The sequence below is a fragment of the Nematostella vectensis genome, chromosome 6, assembly GCF_932526225.1.
Source record: "Nematostella vectensis chromosome 6, jaNemVect1.1, whole genome shotgun sequence".
In the NCBI taxonomy this organism is placed as follows: domain Eukaryota; kingdom Metazoa; phylum Cnidaria; class Anthozoa; order Actiniaria; family Edwardsiidae; genus Nematostella; species Nematostella vectensis.
Genome location: NC_064039.1, coordinates 1,302,271 through 1,326,141, shown reverse-complemented (window position 1 = coordinate 1,326,141; position 23,871 = coordinate 1,302,271). Strand labels below are relative to the sequence as shown.

Below are 23,871 nucleotides of genomic sequence, written 5' to 3'. Positions count from 1 at the left end.
TAAGGACGAAACAGCTGTCCATGGTTGCCGAACTGCACGGGTAATAGACTGTGCTAGCGTCCCGTCTTGGCCCGACTGGTGCCAATGTGTGTATGCTAGTGTGCTTTTAAAGTCCACATTTATGATAAATAATAGTATGGTGTTGTGGTTTATATTGTTGTTTGTGTCAGCTGTAGTAGTGGTAATGATGATGATGACGATGATGACGACAATGATGATGATAATGATGTTGATGATGATGATGATGATGATGTTGATGATGATGATGATGATGATGATGATGATGTTGATGATGATGCTGACGACGATGATGATGATGATGGTGATGATGATGATAATGATGATGACGATGTCGTATGATTTGTTGAGTGAGGGAGGCTTCACGGCTTCACGCCTAGATAATGCCGACTACACGCCTACTTGATGACGACTATAGTTTGCCGACTACACGCCTACTTGATGACGACTATAGTTTGCCGACTACACACCTACTTGATGACGACTATAGTTTGTCGACTACAGGCCTTCTTGATGACGACTTTTCATCAACTGATAGTTCATCAACTGACATAGACGCTCTAGAACGCAACTGGGCGTATTTTCATATCTGAGTATTTCAGTGACTGCCACACTCCAGGTGTAAACCCACGCCAGATGACGCCGTCAGTTTGTCTTGCGTTACCAATGTAATTGCCATTCAGATTACATCCATCCACGCAGCCTTTGTACCACCATCCGCCTCCGAACCTAAAACAATTGACAAATTTTGCTGTGAAAATATAAGTGACGTTGCTGTAGGTTCTTTGTGTTATTTTGTAGTTGGTATTATTGAAAGCGACTTTAAATGCTTTGTATTTCATTTCCAAAAGCCACATCACACGAAAGGGAACCCAGGGAACGCCGGGCAATACAGACAAACGGATAGTACCAGTAGAAAACAATGGAAGAATCAAACAGCTAGACAAACGGATAATACCAGTAGAAAATAATGGAAGACCCAAACAGCTAGTCAAACGGATAGTAACAGTAGAAATCAAATGCCGGAAGATTCAAACAGCCAGTGGTGAAATGTTTCCGTCTGATACATTTCAGGCATTTCAATCCAAAACTACCTTGAACTACAATGTGAAATCCTGTTGTTTAAAGTTCTAGCGAAGATAGCGACGTTAGAAACACAAGTTATCAGGCTTATTTTGAGACTCAATTTCCAGCCTCGATTTTGTTAGCCTAACGTATATTTGCTTGTTTGCAACTAATGAGAACGAGCAAAAAATTTAACACCTAACACTTTGGAGGTGGTTATATTATATATTTATGACATAAAGTTGAAGCTCTCGTAAGCGACCACCTTGGGAACTGAGAATTGTGGTCGTTAACGGAGCTGGTCTCTTACGAGAGCTTGCCCTCATAAGCGACCACTGGGCGCCAAAAACTTGAACAATAAGTGTTGGTCACTTACGGGAGCTTAATTAAAATGGAATCTGAAAGTTATCGCGATAATAACAACGCTGTGGTATTTTGGTTTATTGCTTGATTTTAAAACTAGGTTTTTGACTTATCATGACAGTGAGTTGTTTTATTTAAAAGCAATTAATTCTACGCAAAATAGCCCGTTATGCTCGTTTATATTGACGACTTAAGCTTTTCGTCATGAGAATATCTTCTGGATCCACGACGATCGCATGGCGTCTTTTGTTAGCCGATTTCTAAAGCGTGCAACAAACAAGCGGATGGCTATTGTAACTAAAAAAGGGTAAATCGTGAAGCTGGCAATAATGGACTAGAGATTCCTTGCATTTACACATTTTCTGGAGACAAAAAAATGTTTGAAATTGAAGTTAGAACATTGAAATTATGGAACCCTTTATAGTTGTCTACTGGAAAGGCAGCTTTTGTGAAACATTACAACATTTCCGCTTTATATATGATTTCAGCATGCATTGGATATGATGTTTATCAGGTGTTGACTGGTGTTGTAAAGCCAAAAATCATTGTGGTCGCTTACGAGAGCTTAAAAATAAAATAAAATCTCAGTTGGTGTTTTGAAATTGTAGCTGGTCGCACCGATAAGTTGGTCGCTTACGAGAGCTTAGAATTACCGAGTTTGTGTGACTATTCAATCGGTGATTCGTGACCGTGGTAGTTATCGGGGCTGGTCGCTTACGAGAGCGGTCGCTCAGAGAGCTTCGACTGTATATAAAATTATTTATTTAATCCGCTCTACCGCTAAGGTATCTAGCACTCTCGATACCAAAAAAAGAAAAATTCATCCTTGTATATATATATATTTTTTTTTTTTCTTTATTACTTCTGCAAAAATAAGAAAGAAAGAAATTATTGCTCGGAACAATACTTGTTGATACATTATGTGGCCTGTACCTGACCGCGCAGTTAGAGTATGCTTCTTCGTCGTTATCTTCGTCCCTTGTTGTGAACTTCATCCCGTCGTGACTTGAGAGGGAGTCGCCGGCGCTACCCGAGTACCGCCGAGCAGTGAGCGTATAGTTGCCGAGCTCGTCCGATACGCCAAACTCGCTGTACGTGGCGTTTGCTGTGTTGTCGCTCCAGTCTCTCACGGTCACGACCAGTACCATATTCAGGCTCGCTAGGCGATGGATGTTATCGTTTCCCAGCCAGAAGTTAACTAACAGGTCTCCGAAACCGTTTTTGTAGCTCTGCCAGTCATTGTTGAAACTAAGTGAGTCGTCAAGGCGCCGTTGAAGTAGAGTCCACCCGCCTCCTCCGCTAGACATATCGCAGTATACTGAGAACGAGCCCTTGCCGTCGGGATCCACGTGATACATGCCATCTTCTGTGAACCCTCTCGCGTACAGTTCCGAGCAGTCTGTTACAGTACGATAGTGAGTTAAGTCAGGATGCGAGCAACACAGTTTAAATTGGCACAAAAAAATCCATAACTAGGTTTATGCAGGTTGAGGTGATGAGGTTAATGAACGTAGGCGATTCTCGGGGGGGGGGGGGGGGGGGAGGGTGGTAATAGAATCTTACCTTTACATGCTGCGCTTACGCAAACCCTGCTTTCGACACTGTCTCCCTTGCACTTCACGTGACTACAGTTGCGCGAGCGAGACTGGGTCCCATTTCCACACGACACGCTACAGTTTGACCACGGGCTCCATTCCGACCAATGGGGATTCACTATAAATACAATAAAACGACAATGTCACTACGCATGAGAACCTGGCAAATGTAGGAAAAACGCTGGTCGTTAGACGTTGTTTATGAAACCCATAAATGCGACAATCAAGAAGTTTCCTATTTGGAATGAATAAGTAAAACACGACCAAATTTGAGTTGTAACCGTCGATGAACGTGCAAAGGTACATTATCCGCGTGATTGTATTCGACTAAATGTAGTCCATTGTTTGTTTTTGCGGTCACTCTCAAAGTGTGTACCTGCAACTGATGTCACCATAGGAACCAATGACGTCATGGAAGGGTGAAGAGTTGCGTTGATCGTTGTGTATGGAAGATCCATCAATCGTGTTCTTGTTGTTGTCAAGGTAACTGTCGGTAGAATAGGGGTTGCTGTAGGTACGGGCTTGGAGGATGGAAACTGATCTTTGGAGGCAAAATATTTAGTGCATATGCGTACGACCGCGCTACCGTCTTTTCCGCCCATGTAACATATCGCCACAGGTAGCCCAAGCTCTTGATTTGTCAATAATGATATTTACGGTAAACATAGGTCGAAAAACAGAATTAGTGATAACAAAACTTGTTGAAAAAACGTGTGTAGTCTAGTGTTGTGTTTATGTTTACTTTTTGCGTGTTTTCTGGCCGTATCAAAGCGCCTTTTTCAAGATTCAATTCACGATTTGAACTCTTACCAGAACAAAGTGAAAGGTAGCCAAGTAATTTTGGACATACCTCACGTTCCGTCCTCAAAAACACACTTCCTCCCGCTTAATCGCGCTCAAATCACGGCGACAACCTCACAGATAGTTGGAGCTCAACCAGCCAAAATCTCAGCGCCACACGATTTTCCATAGCCAAGGAATCCGGCAGAATATTCGTCTTTTTGTCGTCTTAATATGCTTGACCACAATGAATTTGGCAACCGTCAAAATTGTCTCGTCCCCGCGAGTAATCATTATTAGTAAATATCATTAAGGACAAATTAAGTGCTTGGGCTACCTGTGATATCGCTCAATTTGGACAACTGATAACATGAATTTTAAGGCATTGGGATTAAATCCTAGAAAGGGATCAGGGTCCAGGAATCCTGTCCGGGATCCGAAAATTAAAATATTGGATATTCTTTTCCATGGCGCACGGGCTATAGGATAATTTGACTCCGAAATGAAGGCTAATGTCTTGTTAGTGTTGAATAAAGCACGTATCCCTACTTTGACTGGATGTATTTGCCTTGGTTTCGCTCCTCCAGCGAGCTCTGTCCCTACGCGCTTGCGATCTTTCAAACGACGTGCTGTGGGCGCCGCCGCAACCTGGTAAGTGAGTAACTCGAACCCCAGCGGCGCGTTTTTTTCTCTTCCCCACAATGTTGAGCCTGCGATCATGACTGCCTGGGGACAGCGGTTAATTTAAAGTGGGGAAGAGAAAAAAAAAACGCGAAGCTGGGGGTCGAGGTCCACAACGACTTCTTAGATGAATTGTAGCGAAGTGGATTTTCTTAAGAATTCAATAAGAGTTCCACATAACTCAAGAAATAACAAGCACTTGGCACTTGGTATTCTCCTCACCGAATGCTCTATTTATGTAACCCTTGGTCTAGCTGAGATATCTGGATGCGTTAGAATAAACAAAGCTGACATATATATCAGAAAAATAGTGTCTTCTTTTTCATGTTAGTGTTAAAGGACTTCCTTTTTTATGTGCAAGCCCGAGGAATTCATATTTTCATTGTTTTATGTTCATGATGAAAACACGAGGTGTGCAGTTATTCATTGATCTTGCCAACTTGAATCCATACGTTACGGAAATGTTTTTAAAAGAGATAATGAGTTGAACTAAATTTGATTCTCAAGTGTAATCCAATATTTTCAGTGTTAAAGGAAATACAAGTATATTGTCTGAAATTGCAGTCTTTTAAATCTTTAAAATTGCATTAACTCTTTTTGTTTTAAAATACTGTCCCATAAGTGTTGGTAGAGAAGTGTTCGTGTTTTCTTTGTTTAAACATAATATTTTGCTTGATTAGTTCTCCATTATCGGATGACTGGTACTAACTCATACTGAGCTACGCAGATTGCTATACAGTACTGTCATGTTCTATGGATTGTCTACTGGACTAGTAAAGGCATGATGTCGCGGTAACCTCAGCATCTCTATTCATCGTTCACCATTATTTCATTAACACATTATTTTCATTTGCCATTGCTCATAAACCGTGCAAGATCTCTCCTTACCTTGGTTCCGGTCAGAGCGTAGCACGAGAAGAAGCGGAACTGCCACCGCCACCACGAGCACAATCAGTCCCAGTATCCCCAGAATAATAAATGCTTTCCGACGCTTTTTTATGCTCCATACTGTCACTTGGTGCTGCGAGTTTTCAGGGGGCCGAGGTTTTTCAAGCTCGAGGTTCCCGACTTGTGATAAAGTTAGTTGTTCCATGTTCTTGGCATCACTTGTAGTTTGAAGTGTCAATTTATGATGTTGAAATAACAACGCGTATATCTCAAATTATTTACTTTACAAATTAATGTATTAATGGTAAAGCTGTTTTTTCTCTTATTCTTTTTATACACAAGGAAAAATGTATAGAGCTTTTTAAAAGCATTATGATGAAATCCACCTCTCCCTAACTAGTTGGGCCTGGGTGTTTCTAAGCATGTTCTTCCATCATACATTCTTGGATGACAGATAACGCATAACGAGTAAAACAATTCAGCTAAAGTGTCGTCTTGACGGTTTTATATCATCAAAGCTACTGATTATTATTATCGTGGTGGCCTTAGGTCCTCCCAGCCGCCGCAATGGGCGCGAATTTGATGGTTATAGAACAACTCGAACAACCAGTAAATTATTCTTTCTCGAATTCGTGCGACAAGAAGATAGACGCTCGATTTACCGATGTATCGATTGTTGAGATATAAAACGCAGCGCCGTAGCAGGCCACGTAAGATTGGAGTCACACTACAGCAATATTGAAAATATTGGGGCGGGGGGGGGGTGGTGGTGGGGGGGGGGGGGGGGGTAGGAGGCAAAGCCACGTCCCTACAGGTCATTTCCTTATGATTTTTGAAAATATTGGGAATGAAATATGCCCATAGTGCCCCACCCCCTCTCTGCGGCCCTGAAATGAGAAAACATTCTTATACTTATTAACAGACACAAATAGATTTCTTTTCGTGCGTCATCTGTCCTTTGTGCAGAAGACGTCTCGGTGACACAACTTTTGTTGCGTCCTCTCTTTGTGACACGTTGTGACGACCAAAGTAGAGCGGAGTGTCAAATAGCAGGTCTATCAACAAAAAGCGGGCGGCGAAAGGCGTCCCCACAACCCGCAATCTTCCAAAGATACAGACACTCCATGCCGCTGGCTCAAAGGATCACTGGCTCTGGCACGAAGAAGTTGAGAATTCACCGTACCATGGGGCAGTTTCACGATCATGCGCAATAGACACTCTCCCTCTCGCCTCGTTTCCGCGATGCTGCAGTAGAACATACAGTGTGCATTTATACGTCTTTTTTAATCTCACGCACGCCGTTTTTATGAACAACAACACTTGGCCAGTTACCCTGAGTACCAGAGGCTCCGAGCTTCGCGGCGAAAACCTTTTTGAGCCTGTGGGTGGACATCAATTCGCCGGTTAGCGAGCGTGATGGACGCGGGAAATTTCGCTCTCTGAAATTCCCGATTCTTGAGAGTTTTTCTTATCGTATGACTACTTAATCGCTTCCGATCTTCTCCTCTAACTCAAAATGGGTAAGACAAGGGCTCAGTCGCGTTCTTGTTTTTCTTCGGAGCCTTCTGACTCCTCCATCATCGAAGATCTTTGGCCAAAACTCGAAGCCAAATTGAACGACTGGGTCTCTAAGTCTCTTCCTAAACTTGTGGAATCTCCAATTTCTAAGGAGATTGAATCGATCCTCTCTCAACTTTGATTCTAACCTTTTGAAGGATCAGATGACAGCATCGAAAGCAAAATCAGGGGCGGATCTAGCTTTTTGCTAAAATGGGGGTTTAGCTCAGTTACAAAGGGGGGAGGTGGTTATTTTTTTTACATATGGCAGTTTCTGGCCAGCCCAAAGGGGAGGTTTAAACACCCTAATGTTTCCCCCTAGATCCGCTACTGAAAATTAAGCGAGATTGAAATGGCCAACGATACCCTTCGTAATCAAATGGACGATCTTGAGCAATACAATGGCCGAATGAACTTTCGAATTTATGGAATCGCCGAGTCCGAGGGCGAGAATACCGATGCCAAAGCATTGGACTTTTTTCAAGAACAGCTTGGAGTTTCTTAACTATTGTACACTAATTTGGGGATCAACATTTGATTCTTATACCAGACCTCTATTTCTCTTACAAAAAAAAATAATAATCCGTATTATTTCCTCCTCACCTTGGAGGGCCCACACAAAACAAATCTTTCAAATGTATAATCTCCTGACACTGCCATCTATATACAAATATTAAACATCTTGCTTTGTTTTCTCACACCTTCATAATTTGCTTCCCCTGTCTCTATCTTCCATCTTTTGTGTCAATTCCAATATACACAATTACTCCACACGCTCAAAGCATAATTTAAATAAAAACACACCAAATATCACTTTTCCATTTCCTATCAAGCCCCTACTATCTGGAATGATATTCCACTCTCCCTTAGAAATTCCTTAAAACCCCAGAACTTCAGATGCAAACTCAAACACCACTTCCTGGATCTATAATCTTCTCTATTTCACCAACGGACCTGGAATTCCGCTGACAGCCTCTACTACAAGACAACGATTTTATTTAAGCTTAGACTAGTTTATTGTTATTAATATTATATATTGTTATCGTTTTATTTATTTTCTATTTTTCTTTTTCATTTTACCAATCATGTAAGCTATACATCGATCCTTCACTAGCCTGCTAGCCGGCTCTCCGGAGATTCAGAGCCGGCTAGCAGGCTAATCCTTCACTCTGACATTAAGCCACTTAAGCCTTCGGCTTTGGCTCTTCCAATGTATGTTATCACCAAGTTTTACCAATAAAAATTGTTGATAATTGAAAAAAATTATTGATTGATTGATTGATAATTAAAGCTTGCTTTGCGAATTGCCGCGTGTTGCTAATGATCGTCAAATTGGCTTTATTGGATTTTTTTCGCTCACTAGGTAAACATAAGTGCAATGTATGTGATTTTCACAAGCTAACACCTTGCGTCGCTAAACAGCTCTAGAGAACTCCTGTGTTAAAGATTGACCGTGAAGAGGCTGGTGACTAGTATTCCCTGCCTAGTCAAGCCCAAGATGGCGGCCGCCCAGGTGATGTATGCCTTGTGTTGTTTGTGATTTTTGACGCCTTGCTGGTTGTGTTATCATTTTTTTCCAATTTCTCTTGAAATATACGAATCAAATGTGTGAATTCTGTTATAGCATCCGAATGAAGGTACGTCGCGGCGAGCTACGAAAGTATTTCTTCAGAGAGACTATTCGCATGGAACCGCTTGTCGCTTCCAGACAAAATTTCCTCCGGAGCTAGAAAATAAGGTATTCATGCCAGTAGTCGTTTCCTTAATGGAATATTATTAAAATTTACTAGGTCATATTCTACTGGGACTTCTGGTTATCACTGTATCATACAGTGAATTTATTGATTTGCGTGTTTTCATGGGGGATAACTTCTTGTTTTATTATTGACATATTGTTTTGCCTTTGTTTGGGGTTGTCTTGATTAGTTTCCATCTTTCCGAGAAGTTTATACGGAAGTAACTATGAGATTTATGAAAAAAACTGCTTTCCTTTATAAAAAAAACGGCTTTTCTTTATGAAAAAAATGCTTTCCTTTACTTATATCTACACTCCCAATAGAAAATTATTTTTATAAGTCCTGTGTATTCGGGCCATTGAGAGCAATTAAGTGTCTGTATTGTAGAGGAGAGGGGGTGAAGGCAGATGGTTTCAAGAAGCCATTTAAAGAATGTTGATTACCCACTCCTTTGTTATTGTTATCATTGAAAATACAGCAGGTTATTCGCAAGAAAACTTCAAAATAACAATCTATGAATGAAGTCTGATATGTTATTGATGAAATTCGATTAAACATATCTGGTTTACTTGCTTGAATTAGCTGATGGAAATAGATGCTTCATTGGGCGGGAGCATGAAATGGCAGCATGATTGGCCTTCTTTAACACACATACACAAACAATCCATGTTCCACAGGTGTCCCAAGTTTTTGGGAAGGCAGCAGACGGCTGTGATTCCGCTCTTTATGAGTCTCTGTCCTACAGGCCATGTAGGGTCCGTTTGTCACCCCCAAAAATCTGGAGGGCAAACAGTTTTTCACCAGTTATATTTTGCCATGAAGTCAAAGTCAGTGTTTATGTTCGTAAGCAGACAACTTAAGCCCAACCCTGTCTTTCATTCATTAAGTTATCTTAACTTTTCTATTGTCAGATCAGTCTTACCCTAAAAGCATGATTAGGTTACCTTCTAACATGATCATGCAGGATTAAAAGTGCCGGATCTGGATTGTGTGATGAATCTTTTAAAAATCAATGTGAATATGATGTACATTTCGGCAGCAAATCCTTTCCCCTAGAACCACTATAAAGGCCTGGCTAAACTAGGCGACATGTCAACTGCATGTCTCTTAGTTTAGCCACCCAGAGAGACATTGTAGCACATGCCAAATCTTATAGCAGTGACAAAGAAATGTTTCTTGGAAAATTGCAAAGAAACATTTTCGTGTCGCACACTACATGTTTTTTGTGGTGGCTACTGGAGCACACTACATACATATCACGACTTGACATGTAGCCTAGCTTAGCCAGGCGTTAAGGTTCATACCACCCTACAAGAAAGATTTTTATACTGTACTGTTTATATAAAATAGTGCATGTTTATTCATATGTTCTTATTAACCAGAGTTTTTTTTTATATTTGAGATTTGAAGTCAAGCTAGTTGGTTCCAGGTTCTTTGTTCTAGGTATAGAAACTAAATGTGAACACTACTTGTACTGGTGCATTTAATTTTGCTTCATCAACAGCTTTCATTCCTATTCTAGATTGACAGAGGCATATTTGATCAAACCGTTAATACAATAAACAGCATACTCGATGATGCAGAGAAGGTTGGAGTACAGAGCTATATTGAGGGATGCCTCGGCTGCCTGACGGCGTACCTGATCTACAGCTGTATTCAGACACAATATGCCAGGGTTTGTACCATTGCTTATAAAAGATTAGTAAATCATGCATGGATATATTGATTGATAGTCTGTGTGAGGAAAATGTCACTTTAAAGTACAGTATCCTAGAAAAATACAGTATCAAGTGTGAGAAAGCATCCATTTATATCCATTTCCTAATTGCAGTAATATTTTCAATTGAATTTGGTAGTGAAATATAAAGCTTTACTTTTAGATATTAGCAACTCAGTATTACAAGATTTTAGATATTAAAACAAAATAATAACAAAGGTATGCCTGATTAGGCATCTTTAACAGGAAAACACATGTATATATTTGCTTGTATTTAAAATGATGGTTGAAGGCTTTCATAGAAAGTGCTCAATACTCGAAAGTAGAGCGGTGTATAGTGTTGGTTTGAGAAAAATACAAACTACATAGGTTTCCCTACAGGCCTGTTTCGTGGTTGCCCACTCATCAGGGGATTAAATGAGAATATTCCTACCGTCGTATATAAACTATTAACATTGAAATTTACATAATAATAGACTGATAGTTTTAGCTAAGGCGGTACGAGGAACAATAGCGAGTTACATTAAATATGCGGGGAGAAAACTAACAGTGCGGAACGTGTGAAAAATTGATAGCGCGAAAATTTAGCGGTGACGGGATTAACAGTTCTAATTGTTTCGTAGCAGGGCTTTGTTTCTGTGGCGGCACGAGGACACGAGTTCATTGCGTTTATTTAGAGTTGATAGTTTGGGTTGGCAGATGATCGTCAGCTTTTCCTTGAGGCAGAGGTTGCAACGCTTAGTGGTACTGTTGTAGGCGGAGTGGGAAGAAAGAATGCGCCATGAAATAAAGTACTCAATCATGCTGTCCTTGAGAGTCCAGACGTGTTTGCTGAGTTCGGTGGAGTTTCTGTGTTTGGCGTGTCGGAATGATGCGGTGTGGTTTCTGTACCTGGTCTTGAAGCTGTTTTCAGTGAGCCCGACGTATGTTTCCGAGGTGTTGTTGTCTTTTCGAGTTACGGTAGCTTGGTAGATAACAGTATTTATGTTCACACCAGCCATCTTAGCAATAGCATTTAAGTTCTGTGTCTATAACTAATCCTTTAAGAACTTCAACTGACATTAAAACTATCCCTAATCCTTTTGATATTCATAAATGTTCTATTGCTATGTAAATCATATGCCAGTGGTAGCTTGTGCCATGGTTTGTATTTATAATTTAAGTTCGTTATTTGTTTATTATACATTATTAATCTACCACCTTTGGTTTTGGCATGATGTAAAAAAAAATTTAATCTGCCAATGGCTAATATTGTTCTTGTAAATTCAATGAATTTGTCTCATTCTTTCTCAATTACCTTCATTCTTTCTCAATTACCTTCTTAGAACCTAAAGAGGCTTACAGAATATATTACAGAACAGAACCAGACAGTGTTTGTGCCACGCGGACTGATGATCACACATCCAATGGAGCGGGGGCTAAGAGTGGTATCCTTTACACCCTATGACCTAACCCCTAACTACAATTGCACTAATGTTACACTTTCTATAGTCAATCATTTACTGTAACAATGCTTATCTATGGGGAATAATAATATCATTTTTTTATAACCATGGTCCAATATTTGTTCTTGGCACTAGTAGAATAACGCTTAATGTATAATAACAGTGGAAATAAACCACCATCCCCTAGCTGATATTTAGAGATAGTTGAGATTTGGATTAGGGTATTTTCTGCTGTAAGAAAAACGATGTATGAGGGGTTATTTTTTAACTTCATAACTTTTAAACTTTACATATCTTAAATCTACATATCCTGCTTGATATTTTAATTTTCTTTGACCTGCTTTAGATTGAGATAACATTACTGAATTCTGACAGAAGGTAGCAGTTTGTAAGATGATAGTCAAGGAAAGCAAGCTAAGCTCACCTATCAAAAGAACAAATACACAAGTTCTCAATGTACAGAGCAGTTCTGTTTGAAATTTGCCTTTTTAAGTTGCATTGTCACCAGTTTACTTCCGGTCGATTATGTAACAATCTCCTATAATTTTTAACGGAAAACGCGAAAAATATTTCAAAATATTGAAAGCAGTGTGTTTATTGGAAGTTTCTTTGAGGATGTGATTGATAATTTAGAGCGGATGGCCTGTTTAATATCTCGGATTTTAATAGATTCTTTTGTTTTTTAACGGTTGAGGTTTCCATCGGACCTCCGGAAGTAAACTGGTGACAATGCGGCTTTAAGACAAAGTACACTTATTATATTATGAAAAATGATGGTACATAGTTGTTTGAGGCTCGCTCCTTGCATATGATAACTTTTACAATTTACAATGGACCAGGCTAATTGTGTTAGCAATGTATAAAATTCACACAGTTCCATTTAGCAATTGTTTATGGTCTAAAATTGGCTGACATTGTGTTAAAGGGGTTTGAGGTAGTAGTTAGTACAAATACAATTGAGAAATAGGCTGGAAATATATATGTTATGGAATGATGCATTAATTGTGGTGCCAGTCTTTAGAAGGTTCATTGTCCAACCTTGATCATTTTTTTTATATTTTCACTCATATGTTTTCATATATTTTTTGTGCCATGGTCAGAATACTAGATCTAGCATTACCTGTTTCAGTGTAGTTTATGTTTTGATTGAACAATACTGTAAGTTGAAATCCAAATGAAATTAGTGTACATATATGTCTGTTGGAGCTGACTCAATAAAACATTTAAAGACACGGTAGAATGAGTATTGTCTCCCTTTTTTTGTTACACAATTATACAAGGTGGTAAAGGGGGTATTGATCATGTTTCATGGATTGAGCAAAATGGCTTTTCCACGTTTCACGGACCGAAAAATGGCTTTTTAAATCGTTAAATCACATTTCACAGATGTCGAAGTGAACGATTTTACGTTTCTCAAGTGAAAAATGGCCAAATCTCATTTCACAAAAATACCCTTTATGGCCCTGATTATACAGTTAGAAATAATCTGGAAAAGTGCATCTCAGCTTGGGTTTTAACTAGCATGATCACTAACATGGTCTACCCATTGTACATGAGAGAACAACCAACCAAACATTTTTATTCATAGTACATTATACAAGTACAGTATGTTTTTTTAGTAGCACTTGGGTCATGTGATTCTCTCCCTTTGGCCTGAATGCATAACAGAGTGGGCTCCTAATCTATACCCATGCAAGGTTTTTATAATCTTACCACCTGCCCCCATACTCCTCATTGAAGGTATTACCAAATGGTTTTGGTATCCCTGTGTTTTCTAGAATAGCGCTAATTACCCAGTCTTCCTCGGTACTCGATATTTTGTTTTACTTTTTCACCAACGCTAAACTTACGATACAAGCTACAAACTAACGCAGCCCTAAAAGAAAACAGACATTTTTATAAAGGTGGGTACAGAAATGCGACTAGGAAAACGTTGATTCTTCTTTTAACGTTGATTCTTTAAAGAAATTTTACGTAAGAAAAGAATTGCAACATAAACGCACATTGATTTGATCAAACCCAAATTCCTGCTCCTGTTTTGCGCCACATGAAATATCGACAATTATTTATCTACGCCATTGAGCCAAATAATTATGAGCTTGAAGAGAATAAAGTTGCAGATATGCATCCTGTGTTTGTGAGGTCTTAATTCTTCCTACTTCTCGTCCTGTCACATTATGCAAAATTTGAAAATGAATATAACTTTAAGTATACTTATTACCAACATTTCCAGGTAACTTTAAGTATACTTATAACCAACATTTCCAGGTCCTGTATTTTGAAATTACCTAATTCTGTACACAACGTACAACTTCTACTCATATCTTCTCCTATTTTCCCATGTTCGTGCACATGCAAGATTCCTGTTTTGCTTTCTACAGACAGCTGGTGATCTATTATCTTCCAATTTTTCTTACTAGGAGGCAGCTATGGATGAGGAGTCCGATCCTATTGAGGCAACTTTGAAAGAAACACTAGTTACTGAAACAGAGGGAATTGATGAGAGAATTGACAATGCTAAGAAACTTTTAAGTGAAGATAGCCGAAAAGAAGATGCTGTTAAAATCTTGATAAAAACATCTAAGGCTGGGAGTCATGAAGCAACAGATCTGGTGCGAAAATGCCTTGAAAATGGAGATGGAATTACCGATGAAACACGACCTGAGGCTGTCTGGTGTGTGGACACTCCTGAATCAGAAAAGCACATGAAGTTTGCAATATCAGAGCTGTTTGAGACTCTTAAGGGCAAAGGTCGGGACAGAGTGTCTGCAGGCGACATCGGGAAAGCTATCAAAGATGCAAAAGTGAAACTACAGGTGTGGTCTTAATCAATCAATCTATTGATTAATGAACCAAACAATAAAATAATTGATTAATCAACCAAGCAATCAACTAATTGATTGATTAATCAATACACCAAATCTGGTTATAAATATACCCATTCTAGAACAGAGTTACATATATTTAGTTCTATACATTAAATGATTATACAGAATACTTTTTCATTTATTGTTTTATTTATTTTGTTTTTTTAATAATTAATTGTTTTCTCAATTTTGTTTGTTTTATTTAACTTGTTTATTTGCTGGCACTGCTCAGGACGAGAGCCTAAATGATGCAGGGTTGATGACGCTACTGACAAATGCCATGTCTGTTGGGGAGGGAGAGGATATCTCTCTCACTGAGTTTATGGATACTGCCATGTCTTATGCCAAGGGTGAGGTCCCTGCGTTAGTCACTGTGTTGAATGCAGAGGATATGGAGAAGTTTAACCAGGCATCTATAGTGGGAAAGGTATATTTCTCATTTGACTGGTAGAACAGACAAACAGCTGGTTTTTTTTAGTTTTGCTCTATTGGCCTGCAGCTGGCGCTGGTGGTTGGGAAAACTCACATTAAGGGAAGCAACAAAATAGGCTGATCCCAAGGGGGATACTTTCAAAATAAGCTGCCTCTCAATTCTAGCTGCCTCCATTTTGTAGTGGTTGTTTGATGGTATCAGGCTCATCAGTAGATGTATGGCATTTGAAGAAATTATTATAACTGTATTTGACAAAAATCAATACTACACAATATGTACTTAAAAAGTTGCTGTCATTGCCTCTGTTTGTCTCACTTGTGACATGTATTTTTTTTATTATCCTGCAGGTTGTACAGTATCCATACCAATCATTTGAATCCTTCAAGCACTACATCCTCCTGAACATCTCCCAGCGCGGCTCAGCCTGGGTGAAGTCCCTTATTCCGACTGCGCAGATACAAACCTTGATGCTTCTCTACTTGTACAATCAGCTCACACCAGAAATGCTCTGGTTTATCATCCCTCTTATAGTCTTCTTCATAGCTGTCACTGGGCTTGTAGTGTTCTCTATGCAGATGTTCTATGGTAGAGAGGCTCTGAAACAACTGAAGAGTGTCTCAGAACTGATGAAAAAGTGAGTAGCTACTGGAGGTGCCCTGAAAACCAAGGCTCTAAGCATTTTTAAAGCACAAAATGGGGGTAAAGAAATTGGAAAAAAGAGCAGATACTGCTTTCTAATTTTAAACCTAATAGGAGCAGGGTAAAGTGGACTTTCAGTGTCTGGAACCCCGGGGAGATGTGGAAGATCCAGAGAATCAGTTTACATGAATATACCAAAGTCTTCTAGCCTTTAGTTGTCTTCCCTATGGAAAAGCATCATCTTGCTTTAAAGGATGGGTTTTATTGAACACATGCAAGCAGAAATTGAAATTGGAGTCCTTATCAATATTCGAGGTGTCAATGTCAGGTTGATCAAGTTGGTTGACATTTGGAATTCCAGTCTATTGTATTAAAAAAGCTAAATCTAAGGTTATTCTGACTAATGGTATCAGAAGGATTGGGATTATTTGCTACTAATCCAAAAGTCCTGGAAAAAAGGGGGCACTTTTGACATGGGGAGGAGGGGGCTGCCATATGGTAGGAGAGGGCACTAATTAGTTATTGGGCCATATGGTAGGAAAAGGCACTAGTCTGGGCTATATGCCAGCCACCAGCCTTGCTGTTGACAACATTTACAGGCAATATATTATTTGTATTTTTTTGTTTGTTTTTGTTTTCAGATTTGATCCAATGATTGATGAGAAAGCTGCCGAGACTAAGTTCATGTGGAAATCCATCAGGCCGTATATCTCTTTTTTCATTTGCCTGCTGATTACTGTTGCTGTGTTTCCATTGTGTGATAAATCATGGATACCCTGCTCTGAGCTGTCGCTTGTGGCTTTGTTCTTTACAGGTAATATAAGTTCTGCACTTAAGACCTTTGCGTGTCTGTTCCAAAATGTCCAAGAATATAGGCTATGCAAATGTTCATGTCCCTGATATACCTTGGAGCTTTAGAGTTTGGGTTGTACTTTGGTAGAGAACACTTTATTATTATTAGACAGACTGCAAGTACTCAACCTACCTTCATTCTCAAATAAGCTGTTATGGTGCAAACTAACATAACAATATAAGAGCATTAAAAAACAAGTATTTTTTCTTATGTGCCGTTATGTTAATGGACACACTTAAACAAAGGGACAACAGTGTGCACCTATGTCATTTTGTTGCCAGTGTACACCATAATTTAAAAGCTGCTGTGTTGTATTTGCAGTAGAGGGGTGTATGGTGTGATGGGCCATCATATGGCATGAGTGCCCTTCAGTATGATAATTATTTTTTGTTTGTGTTCAGTGTCTGCTCTTCGGGGTCTACCTAGTGACTACGATGATTATGCCATGTACACCATTGGAATCAAGGTTTTAACAACAATCCTGCAGTCCTTATCAGATGTCAAATGGCTGAGAATACTATGTCAGCCCTTCATATCCAGTAAGTACACCATTGGAATCAAGGTCTTGATCACAATCCTCCAGTCCTTATCAGATGTCAAGTAGCTGTAAATACTATGTCAGCCCAACATATCCAGTAAGTACACCATTGGAATCAAAATCTTGATCACAATCAAGTGGCTGAGAATACTATGTCAGCCCTTCATATCCAGTAAGTACACCATTGGAATCAAGGTCTTGATCACAATCCTCCAGTCCTTATCAGATGTCAAGTAGCTGTGAATACTATGTCAGCCCTACATATCCAGTAAGTACACCATTGGAATCAAAATCTTAATCACAATCAAGTGGCTGAGAATACTATGTCAGCCCTACATATCCAGTAAGTACACCATTGCAATCAAGGTCTTGATCACAATCAAATAGCTGAGAATACTATGTCAGCCCTACATATCCAGTAAGTACACCATTGCAATCAAGGTCTTGATCACAATCAAATAGCTGAGAATACTGTGTCAGCCCTACATATCCAGTAGCTGAGAATACCCTCTCAACCCTTCATGTGCATTAAGAAGAAAAAGAACATAAAACATGGTTCCCATTGGTCCTTGGAAATTCATGGCCTACAAAGTTATGGAATTTGAGTAAAAACCCACTAATGTCATTAAAAGTCGTTGAAAATATCATCCAAGAGGTTGAGTGAATGTTTGAGTTGATACGTAACTTGCGATAAGATCATATTACAAATGACGGTTTTTTCTATATGAAGGAGAATTTTTTTCATACATTTTGGAAGGTCATCAAAAGTAATGTAATTTTGAAAGTCTGAAATAATGGGAACCACCTGTAGAATCATTGGAATACCTTATCTTAACCAGAGTGGCTATTCAAAAGAACTAAACATTCCAAGGGTGAATTGTGGTAATCAAATCACAAAATTAGCCTATTTTTTTATTCTCCCTGCAACGCGAGCGTGAGAACGTAACATTCTATGGCGCTTGTGCTTGACCACAATCCTCACACAGCCTTTAATCCTTCAGTCCCAGTCCCCTACGGAATGGAGCTCCATATCGGGCTGCCTTCCATCCTGCACGTGGTCATCCTCGCCATGCTGGTGGTGATGGCGGGGCGACACTCCTGGAAAGGAGTCTACAAGGTTGGCAGTTATTTAAACCACTATCATAAGTATTACATTATTAGGTTAAAATTAACACAAGCTGAAAAAGTATCTTTAACGTCTCTGTGAAACAGAGTAGTTGCGCTGACGTTTCAAGCATTAGCCCGTCGCCGTCCTTATTTTGCTCCGACTATGGCTAACGCTAATGCAACTGCTTTTTAACAGGGGCATTCAACATACTTTTTACACCTTATGTTGATACCTTGTCTACACCACGCCTTCGCAGACCATAATGTTTTGTTGCCGTAGGTGGTCATCCCCCATCTTGTCTGCCTAATATTGCTATGTTTTGTTATCATTTGTAGGTGGTCATCCCGCATCTTGTCTGTCTAATATTGCTATGTTTTGTCATCATTTGTAGGTGGTCATCCCCTATCTTGTCTGCCTAATATTGCTATGTTTTGTCATCATTTGTAGGTGGTCATCCCGCATCTTGTCTGTCTAATATTGCTATGTTTTGTTATCATTTGTAGGTGGTCATCCCCCATCTTGTCTGCCTAATATTGCTTTGTTTGTTATCATTTGTAGGTGGTTATCCTGCATCTTGTCTGCCTTATATTGCTTATAATGTTTTATTATTATTTGTAGGTGGTCATCCCCCATATTGTCTGTCTAATATTGCTATGTTTTGTTATCATTCGAAGGTGGTCATCCTGCATCTTGTCGTCTAATATTGCTATGTTTTGTTATCATTTGTAGGTGGTCATCCCCCATCTTGTCTGCCTAATATTGCTATGTTTTGTCATCATTTGTAGGTGGTCATCCCGCATATTGTCTGTCTAATATTGCTATGTTTTGTCATCATTTGTAGGTGGTCATCCCGCATATTGTCTGCCTAATATTGCTATGTTTTGTCATCATTTGTAGGTGGTCATCCCCCATCTTGTCGTCTAACATTGCTATGTTTTGTCATCATTTGTAGGTGGTCATCCCCCATCTCGTCTGCCTAATATTGCTATGTTTTGTTATCATTCGTAGGTGGTCATCCCCCATCTTGTCGTCTAACATTGCTATGTTTTGTTATCATTTGTAGGTGGTCATCCCCCATCTCGTCTGCCTAATATTGCTATGTTTTGTTATCATTTGTAGGTGGTCATCCCCCATCTTGTCGTCTAACATTGCTATGTTTTGTCATCATTTGTAGGTGGTCATCCCCCATCTCGTCTGCCTAATATTGCTATGTTTTGTCATCATTTGTAGGTGGTCATCCGCCATCTTGTCTGTCTAATATTGCTATGTTTTGTCATCATTTGTAGGTGGTCATCCTGCATCTTGTCTGCCTAATATTGCTATGGTTTGTTATCATTTGTAGGTGGTCATCCCGCATCTTGTCTGTCTAATATTGCTATGTTTTGTCATCATTTGTAGGTGGTCATCCCCTATCTTGTCTGCCTAATATTGCTATGTTTTGTCATCATTTGTAGGTGGTCATCCCCCATCTTGTCTGTCTAATATTGCTATGTTTTGTTATCATTTGTAGGTGGTCATCCCGCATCTTGTCTGCCTAATATTGCTATGTTTTGTCATCATTTGTAGGTGGTCATCCCCTATCTTGTCTGCCTAATATTGCTATGTTTTGTCATCATTTGTAGGTGGTCATCCCGCATCTTGTCTGCCTAATATTGCTATGTTTTGTCATCATTTGTAGGTGGTCATCCCGCATCTTGTCTGCCTAATATTGCTATGTTTTGTCATCATTTGTAGGTGGTCATCCCGCATCTTGTCTGCCTTATGTGGTGGCAGTTATTCACCATCCTTTTTGATCACACCACTTGGCGTAGCCTCGGCCGAGCTTCCCTCGGTTGGGTCATACTAATTACTATGCTCCCTCTTCTCTTGGTCTACGTCCTCGGCATCGTCTTCCTAAACTTCCTGCAATGGTTTGTACCTAGCTCAATAACCGGTTTAATAATAGTAATACTGGAAAACCTTCCCTTAAGCATTTTTAGCTAAAGGCATATAGAGATAAAAAACAGAAGGGGACAAACAATCTGTCTGTCCCTTTATGATTTTCTTACACTGGATTTAGCCATGACGCTAGCCATGACTGCGAAAACGAGATACTACTAACAATATGTCTGTCCTTTTGTAGGTTCCTAACACTGGATTTAGCCATGAGACTAGCCGTGGCTGCTATTACCATTTGCATATCAACAGTCGTTGTCCTCAACTCCAACACCCATCTCCCGGAAAACATCAGGGAGAAGAAGAAGGCCATCTTCATAGGGGTAGCTGCCGTTGTAGCGTGCCTCTTTGTACCCATGCTGTACGCTAGTTACGTCCCCGCGTCAGAAGGGCCCTTGACGGACCTTATGCCGTGGGACCGCTATGACGAGCTATGTGGGCCCCCGGCTTGGCCACACCAGAACGAGGCTTCTCTTCAGGCTAAGTGTAGTGAGTTCACCGGCGCGATGGTGAAATGGTCGGGTAAAGTGACATCTATCAGAGCTGGAAGTGTGGAAAATAAATTTCGCTCTTTTGTGATGGCGATGCCGACTGTTATGCGCCCGACTTTACGGTGCCTTCTTAGCAGTGAAGACGATGATGAAAGGTAAAGGTAGGAATGGTTATGGTGTTTTTATAATTTAGCATAAGTTAAAATCGAAGATGACCGCGCGCGCGTTGTGTAATCCCTGCAGCGCCCGGGGCTCACAGCTTACCAAGCGGTGGCGCCTTTGCATCTCTAGGAGTTCTGCAAGCTCAGCAAAGGGGATTCTGGCTGCTTGATTCCCCCTCCCACCACTCCCTTATATGTAGCTTATTATCTAGGTAAGTATATTCCACCGAAAGGTGTGACAGGTATCCCCCGGGGGGGGGGGGGGGGGGGGGGAGCTCTGGCTCGGAGGCCTGGCTCCTCGGGTGCGCTTGGTTAGGCGGTTACCATGCTATCCGATACCTGACCCCAAACTTATCAGACGATGAGTTTAAAGCGATTGACTTTACACGTCATTATTAGATACGGACTGCTCCACGCAGTTTACAACACGAACCGCTATTTCACGTCACAAAATACAAGTCAATGAAGTGCGATTATGCCCATACGGGTCAGGTTGCTGTTCCAGGGGTCTGAATCTCCGCTTCAGGATTCCTGTGATACCGGCGCAACATCAAATAACGACTGGGTACGAGTCTGGAGGGACCTGAAGGCCCAATACGGGTCTATATAAAGTGCGATGAGGGACGGGACCTTAGGCTCTATGTCCGTTGTTCCGACGTGCGACAATGTTACTTTGCTGATGTATATCATTTTGTACTTATTTTAGTGAAGACAAGTCAGAGTCTTCGGGTTGGCTGTTTTCTCGGCGCTCATCGTCTGATCCCTGCAGTCTGATGTCATTTGACAGATACACGTTCGTCATGGGCGTGGCCATGACGTCATCGACTGGTACGTTAGTGAATCTCAAAGTCACGGTTCCCCATGGCTTCTACCACAGTATGATGACGATGAACACGTCTACTTTGGTGAGTTTACAATTCCTTAAACACGAACGCGCACTATAAAAGGGACTTGCCTTAGACCATGTCCCCACGTATCCGTTTTCGTTTGAAAACGCAACCTTTTTGTTCTGTTTTCAAAAAGATCCGCGTCCACATGAAGCGTTTTCATTTTGATACGACCCGTCCTCACGAAAACGTAGAAACGATACCAAAACGATAACAAGTTCTACAGCGCATGCGTACTCGTGCGCCAAGTGGACTGGACCTGAGTTATCACGCCATCGTTTTCGAAAGGTTCCGTTTTCGTCCGTCCCCACGGCACCGAAGGGGTATCGTTTTCAACTTTAGCAGACTAGGAAAATGCAACCGTCCCGTTGCACCGATTTTTACACGCGCGGGAAGTATCTTGCGTGCGATCTTCACACGCGCGGAACCCACTTACATTTTAATCGACGGAATGCTAATGCTAATTGGTCGCGTGATTTGAGCTTGAAAGCGAGGTTTGGTAGGTCGGATGAAGTGTGTTAACAGCCGTTGTGCAGACTTTTGCAACTTTTTGCTTGTTTTGCGCTTAGATACTAATACCGCTTTCACACCGGCACGTAAACCAGTTTAAAGGTGGTTTAATTAAACTGGTTTAAATCTCAATCTCCCAAGAGTGGACAGAACCAAGAACTAAACTGAATGGACTGTGCTGTACATGTGATCATTTAGCTAGTAAGAATTCAACACAATGAGAAACTTGGCAAGTTATCAGGCAAAGAAAAACATTGTTTAACTAAACATGGTTAATTTTAGTGTGAATGCAGCATAAGTTAGAGACTAAGCAACTGGTTCAAGACGGCTGTAAACAAACACCTTGAAAACGGTCATTTGTAAACGTCGTCTCTTTCTTCTATTTAAGGTGACCGTGCAAGGGTACTTGGAAGGGGGACTGGGACAAAGCAGTATTTTCGTGTCTCTACGAAGACTGTATATCGGTGGAGAACGCGTGCGCCCGAGGGGGGTGGTGCACGGGGAGGATGTGTTTTCTGAGATCAAGAATGCTGCGCGGTATTCGGTCTCGTTTTTCTTCTCACCGCTGATCAATCATGGAGCTGAACCGACTGAGCCAGAAGACCACGACTAGTCATAATAACATTTTAATAACATTAATATTTGAAAAGAATGGCAAAAACAGACCGACCATAGAAAATGATCAGAAATTGATTATTTTATTTTCGCTGGTTTGGTGTCTGAAATGCGAGCTTTCATATAATGCATCTTTATTAGTGGTCTCTACCCACATTCTGTGCTTCGTTACGGTTTGCATAGACAGAGCGGAAGACTCGGTTTGTTCTCCACTGGCGGCTCTGTAAAATAAAGACATCAGACACATTTTCTATTTTTGAACATTTGAATTTTAAATATTTAATGTCCTTAACTAATATTAATAGTAAAAAATCAATTGAGGATGGTGTTGATGGGGTATGGGGCGGAGGTACTGCATTGCTTGAATCATTATATAGTATCAGGGATAGTATATAGCAGGGCCGTAGCAGGCTTCGAAATATTGGGGGGAGGGGGAGGCACAGTACAAAAATATTAAGAAATGTCCAACTTATTGTTTACTTTTAATTTTGAAAATATTGGGGGGGGGGGGGGGGGGGAGCACGTGCCCCCGGTGCCCCACCCCCTGCTACGGTCCTGTATAGTATTATGGTATATAGTATATTGTATATTTAACCTGTTTAATTTTTGTCGGTGTCGATGAGCTGGAGCATAAAATGGCGGAGTATTAGGCATTCTTTAATGGCTATGTTAGTAGTAGTAATTATGTAATTAGTACTTACGAAGTTGAAAGAAATGAAATGTCACTCTGTACATATCACAGTTGTTCCAGTAGACTAGGGCTACACCTTCCCCAGGCCACCCTCCTCTAGCATGGACACAGTAGTTGTTTCTGGTGTTTTGAAGCGAGAGCGAGACTCGCCTACAAAGTGAGTAAAACGGGAGAGAGAGAAAGTGAGGAAACGTGTTGTAAACATTTTATTTAACATTGTGTTCGAGTGGAAATGATTGGTGCACCTGATGTTGCTTTCTCACCGTTTGTGCTTGGAAATGCCCAAAGGGCAAGAACG

The 23,871-nt window shown here is 40.4% G+C and overlaps 3 protein-coding genes across 5 annotated transcripts; 2 read left to right on the top strand and 1 right to left on the bottom strand.

The window, feature by feature from the left end:
* Positions 1–288: 288 nt before the first annotated feature.
* LOC5503360 (ficolin-1-A) lies at positions 289–5,645 on the bottom strand. The gene is made up of 5 exons (XM_001624384.3): positions 5,391–5,645; positions 3,418–3,582; positions 3,010–3,159; positions 2,380–2,845; positions 289–747 (listed from the first exon to the last, which is right to left on the bottom strand). Exons 1-5 carry the CDS (start codon positions 5,593–5,595, stop codon positions 579–581), a joined length of 1,155 nt encoding a protein of 384 aa, XP_001624434.2. The 5' UTR covers positions 5,596–5,645; the 3' UTR covers positions 289–578.
* Positions 5,646–8,372: 2,727 nt separating this feature from the next.
* LOC5503359 (golgin subfamily A member 7) lies at positions 8,373–12,397 on the top strand. The gene is made up of 5 exons (XM_001624394.3): positions 8,373–8,460; positions 8,572–8,685; positions 10,206–10,358; positions 11,726–11,827; positions 12,192–12,397. Exons 1-5 carry the CDS (start codon positions 8,446–8,448, stop codon positions 12,225–12,227), a joined length of 420 nt encoding a protein of 139 aa, XP_001624444.2. The 5' UTR covers positions 8,373–8,445; the 3' UTR covers positions 12,228–12,397.
* Positions 12,398–13,622: 1,225 nt separating this feature from the next.
* LOC5503349 (wolframin) lies at positions 13,623–23,612 on the top strand. Of its 3 annotated transcripts, XM_032371715.2 has the most exons (11): positions 13,623–13,749; positions 14,266–14,661; positions 14,945–15,139; positions 15,493–15,779; positions 16,426–16,598; positions 17,039–17,176; positions 18,177–18,292; positions 20,018–20,193; positions 20,406–20,864; positions 21,577–21,775; positions 22,656–23,612. In XM_032371715.2, the coding sequence occupies exons 2-11, from the start codon at positions 14,275–14,277 to the stop codon at positions 22,878–22,880; spliced, it is 2,355 nt and encodes a 784-aa protein (XP_032227606.2). In that variant the 5' UTR covers positions 13,623–13,749; positions 14,266–14,274; the 3' UTR covers positions 22,881–23,612. The 3 variants fall into 3 exon arrangements, with proteins under 3 accessions (XP_032227606.2, XP_048585074.1, XP_032227607.2); XM_048729117.1 differs by lacking the exon at positions 14,945–15,139; XM_032371716.2 differs by lacking the exon at positions 22,656–23,612 and having other exon boundaries at positions 20,406–20,870; positions 21,577–21,713.
* Positions 23,613–23,871: the final 259 nt, after the last annotated feature.

What these genes read in the sequence shown, in the direction of transcription:
- LOC5503359 (XM_001624394.3), top strand. An exon ending in CTCCGGAGCTAGAAAATAAG is followed by an intron (nt 8,686 to 10,205) that starts GTATTCATGCCA and finishes TTCCTATTCTAG; the next exon opens with ATTGACAGAGGCATATTTGA. An exon ending in TTCAGACACAATATGCCAGG is followed by an intron (nt 10,359 to 11,725) that starts GTTTGTACCATT and finishes TTACCTTCTTAG; the next exon opens with AACCTAAAGAGGCTTACAGA.
- LOC5503360 (XM_001624384.3), bottom strand. Translation starts at nt 5,595, where the DNA reads ATGGAACAACTAACTTTATCACAAGTCGGGAACCTCGAGCTTGAAAAA. An exon ending in TATGGTGACATCAGTTGCAG is followed by an intron (nt 3,160 to 3,417) that starts GTACACACTTTG and finishes TTGTATTTATAG; the next exon opens with TGAATCCCCATTGGTCGGAA. An exon ending in TACTCTAACTGCGCGGTCAG is followed by an intron (nt 748 to 2,379) that starts GTACAGGCCACA and finishes CAATTGTTTTAG; the next exon opens with GTTCGGAGGCGGATGGTGGT.
- LOC5503349 (XM_032371715.2), top strand. Translation starts at nt 14,275, where the DNA reads ATGGATGAGGAGTCCGATCCTATTGAGGCAACTTTGAAAGAAACACTA. An exon ending in TGTGGCTTTGTTCTTTACAG is followed by an intron (nt 16,599 to 17,038) that starts GTAATATAAGTT and finishes GTTTGTGTTCAG; the next exon opens with TGTCTGCTCTTCGGGGTCTA. An exon ending in CGATGAACACGTCTACTTTG is followed by an intron (nt 21,776 to 22,655) that starts GTGAGTTTACAA and finishes CTTCTATTTAAG; the next exon opens with GTGACCGTGCAAGGGTACTT.